Source organism: Sphaeroforma arctica (genome assembly GCF_001186125.1).
Source record: "Sphaeroforma arctica JP610 unplaced genomic scaffold supercont1.48, whole genome shotgun sequence".
NCBI lineage: Eukaryota > Ichthyosporea > Ichthyophonida > Sphaeroforma > Sphaeroforma arctica.
In genome coordinates this window covers 128,538-132,641 of record NW_014040510.1, presented here as the reverse complement: position 1 = coordinate 132,641, position 4,104 = coordinate 128,538, and the positions used below count along the sequence as shown (strand labels likewise).

Below are 4,104 nucleotides of genomic sequence, written 5' to 3'. Positions count from 1 at the left end.
GTATGTATCCATATATACATGTATACATACACATACACATGTATATATATATATATATATATATATTTATAATATACATACGTGTATATATATATGCGTGTATACGTACGTATATATATATATATTATACATGTATATATATTCATATATATATTTTATATATTGTATATACTATATATATATATATATATATACATATTATTATATACATACATATATATACACACACACACACATATATATGTATGTTTATATATATACATATATACATATATATATATGCATATATATATGTATATATATATATTCACGTATACATTCCAAGGTATCTTAGTAGCTATACATTTCGTTTATTGTTTATCCAGATGTGGAGTGTCAGGTCTAACTGCTGCGGCTACCCATGCTGCGCTGACTTCTGCTCGTCTGCCCCACAGACTCTCAAGTACCCTCCACGCGGGTCTCTGGGCAATGGGAATGTACTCGTCATCAGGGTAATCCTGTGGGTGAGTGTATGCATTTGAAAGTTGACTGTTAGCAATACTTCAGTTGAGAATGAAATATGAGAGAGAGAGAATGTAGGCTCCTATAAATTTCATGGACAGGACACGCGGGATATGCTCATCATCCGGATAAAACCGTGTGATCGAAGGATAACATATTCGCCCAACTCGAGTGTAGAGCTGAGGATATAAATAGCCGATTGTAAGACACCCAAAGCACACAGCCAGAAAGCATTGGCCTGTACGTGACAGCCCTCGCAATTGTAGCTGTACCTACGATTGGTTACCTATCTTAAAACAAATGTGCTAGTCCATCCCAATGAAACCATGGATAACAATACAGTGCTTGCGAGATCACCACACTTGTCTGTAACTACCACCATGTGTGCTCCAAGCCATGGGGCCCTTACCAGCATCTTAATGGTCGAGTACACGACCGACTGCGCCAGCCGACACATGGTCAGCAGAAACAGTAGTGACAGTTCGGTATCTTGCAGCGGAAACTGGGCGGTGTACCCCTGGATCAGACTGACCCCCGCAGACACGGGCTCGTCGGCTTCCTGTTTGTTGAAGTAATTGTGTGCTTAGTTTGGTGAACCGTTTAGATAGATTTGGGATGGGTTAGTTCGGTTGATTGTTTGATGAGATTGAGAAGTATATAGATATCGTACATATATATATATATATGTATATACTATATATGTATAAGCAAATATGTAATGTACATAGACTTGATATGTATCTATACATACATATCGTACGTATACTACAATTGAGATCTTGGTGGGGAAGATTGAGCTTCATCCATGTGCCTAACACATTTTGAGACTCGTTCGTACAGTCGTCCGCCGATAATCATACGCGAGGGCCATGCACTGTGTGCAAGTACAAGCACTGTGTGAGGCCACCCGCGGAGAAATGTACTATTATAACTAGTATAGCCTAGTATTACTAGTATAGCATAGTATAACTAGAATAACATGTGTAACCTAGTATACCAGTATAACATATATCACCTAATCTAACTAGTAGAATATGTGTAACATACTAGTATACCATGACCCTCTAGAAGAATAGAAGAAAAGACGAGTGAACGGACCAAAATCGGAAAAACAGTAGTCCGTCCGCTATTATAACATGAGAATAGATACTGTGTCAATCATTCTACTCACAGACACATACCACAATACTATACACGGCACTCATCTATGCGAATTACTACATGGACTTACAAGTACACAGTCACATACCACAATACTACACACAGTCACATACCAGGATACTGTAGGCGATGGTGATGGCCGGATTGAAGACAGTCTTAGTCAGGAGAACGTCACCAAAGTCAATCACCCCAACAATCTGTGGGGCAGCACACAAGCGAGTGGCAGGGTCAATGGGTAGCTTAAGGGACAGAGAGTGAGGTAAGGGTACGGTAGGGGATGTACCGAACAGACCACAGCACAATACAATCTGATGTGCATTGCATCTGAACACAAAACATTCCAACACACGTAGCGGTGACGTCAAGGCTATAAGAGGGGGGGGGGTAGAGAGGTGGGCATCCCGATAGGAGTAGTAAGTACACAACTCAGCAAGTGTGCAGATATGCATCACGCGTCTACACTGCCTGCACTTAAAGGAATGGGGGGAGGACTTAAGTACTCACTACAGGGGTGTGTGTGTACGATCTGTGAGTACACACGAATGCACACCCGCGGGAGCCAGAACACACATTTCTGTGTTCCAAGGTAGAGGTACACCTGACAGTACTGATGCCCACATGCATGTTCGTCTCATTTCACTCAAATATATACGAGACCACCCGCGGGTACTTTCCATGTATTATGTATGAATATCGGCCACCCGAGGAATACAATTCATCTTCTGATTTAATGTATATACTGTGCGTGTGGTTGTACTCAAACTCACCTCTTCACTGTCTACACTCACAATGACGTTGTGGTCGTTGGCGTCGTTGTGGATCACGCTACTCCGCAGGCTCTCCATCTGTGGCAAAACTCGCCCCTCAAACTCTTGTAAGCACTGCCCAGTGCCCACCAAAGCAAAACGTACATCCAGTTAGAAACGTATTGAGAATCTAGAACTTGCTGCCAAGCGCGGAATGTACTGCTCCGGTAGTGGGAACGGAGGCTGTCAGTGATAATGGGGAAATGTCACGCACACGCACTCAAACGTTTATATGCCATATATAAAGACCAGATGAATACACGCATATGTGCATTTGTATACATAGGCCTCTGGTGGTTGCTTGGTGATAGGTGGCTGTGTTCACACGCACCCCACAAAGAGGTGTGTGTTAGACGACACAGAGTCTTCGGGATAGACGCAGCCTATCGTTAGTCAGGATGCACTCTACTGGAGGATCCCAAAACAAGGATGAAAGTACGTGAACGAAGACAGGCACGTGCAGGCAGTAGACATGTATGCTGAACATGTACAACTATGTAAAATATACACTATGTACAACTATGTGAAATATACACCTTGTACAACTATGTCTAGTACTGTACACATTATACAGCGTGTGCAACTATGTAAAATATACACTATGTACAACTATGTAAATATACACTATGTACAACTATGTAAAATACACACTATGTATAACTATGTCTAGTACTGTACACATTATACAGCGTGTGCAACTATGTAAAATATACACTATGTACAACTATGTGAAATATACACCTTGTACAACTATGTCTAGTACTGTACACATTACATTAGCGTGTGCAACTATGGAAAATATACACTATGTACAACTATGTCTCATACTATAACATTATACAGCGTGGCAACGTATACGCATACACAGGTGCACAGACGGGCAAATGGATGAAGTACTAAATCATCAGCAAAGGTTCAAGCCGCACAACACTTGTTTGAGTCAAAGCGGTGACAGTAGGGCGGTGTTGGTTTTCTCGTCGAGTACATTCACAGCAGCACTAATCATGCCACCTTGACGCAACTGCGCAAAAGCGCTGCACTTCCTCGTGCAACATACACGCCTCCTGTACAATTTGCAGCTGTCAACATATGATCCTTGGAATACCCACTATGGATGAGTATTTATATTGTATATATGTAAACTGTATAGTGTTTATATATACATAACATACATACATACATACATATACATATATTGTATATATATATATATATAAACTGTGTAGTGTACAAATATACATAACATAGTCAGGCCAATCGCCATTGAGATCAAACAGACAGTGCCTGATTGTTCATCTATATGTATCTCCATCCCCGTGCAAACATGACACCTTTTCCAGAGCGTACATGAGAACAATCACTTACTATGATTGCAAACGAGCTTTAGCATACACACAACCCCAGGCAAACAACTCAGAAAACTATACCATACACCTCTGCTAATAGCATATTATCTGATCGCACTTTGACAAAACACACAGACTCAGAGTTTAGGCATCTCTACTCGACCGTACACTGAAACTACCAAAAACGAACAATAGCAAATATGAAAAATGACATTCGAAAATACTTAAGAGAACCCGGTTATATATATATATATATATATATATAAGTATGTGTGCGTATTATGCCAACC

General features: G+C 40.6%; 1 protein-coding gene across 1 annotated transcript; it reads right to left on the bottom strand.

The window, feature by feature from the left end:
* Positions 1 to 350: 350 nt before the first annotated feature.
* SARC_01247 (hypothetical protein) lies at positions 351 to 2,507 on the bottom strand (the record flags this gene model as incomplete). Its single annotated transcript, XM_014305045.1, has 4 exons — positions 351 to 497; positions 911 to 1,060; positions 1,776 to 1,901; positions 2,430 to 2,507. The coding sequence occupies 4 exons, from the start codon at positions 2,505 to 2,507 to the stop codon at positions 351 to 353; spliced, it is 501 nt and encodes a 166-aa protein (XP_014160520.1).
* Between the last annotated feature and the right edge of the window lie 1,597 nt (positions 2,508 to 4,104).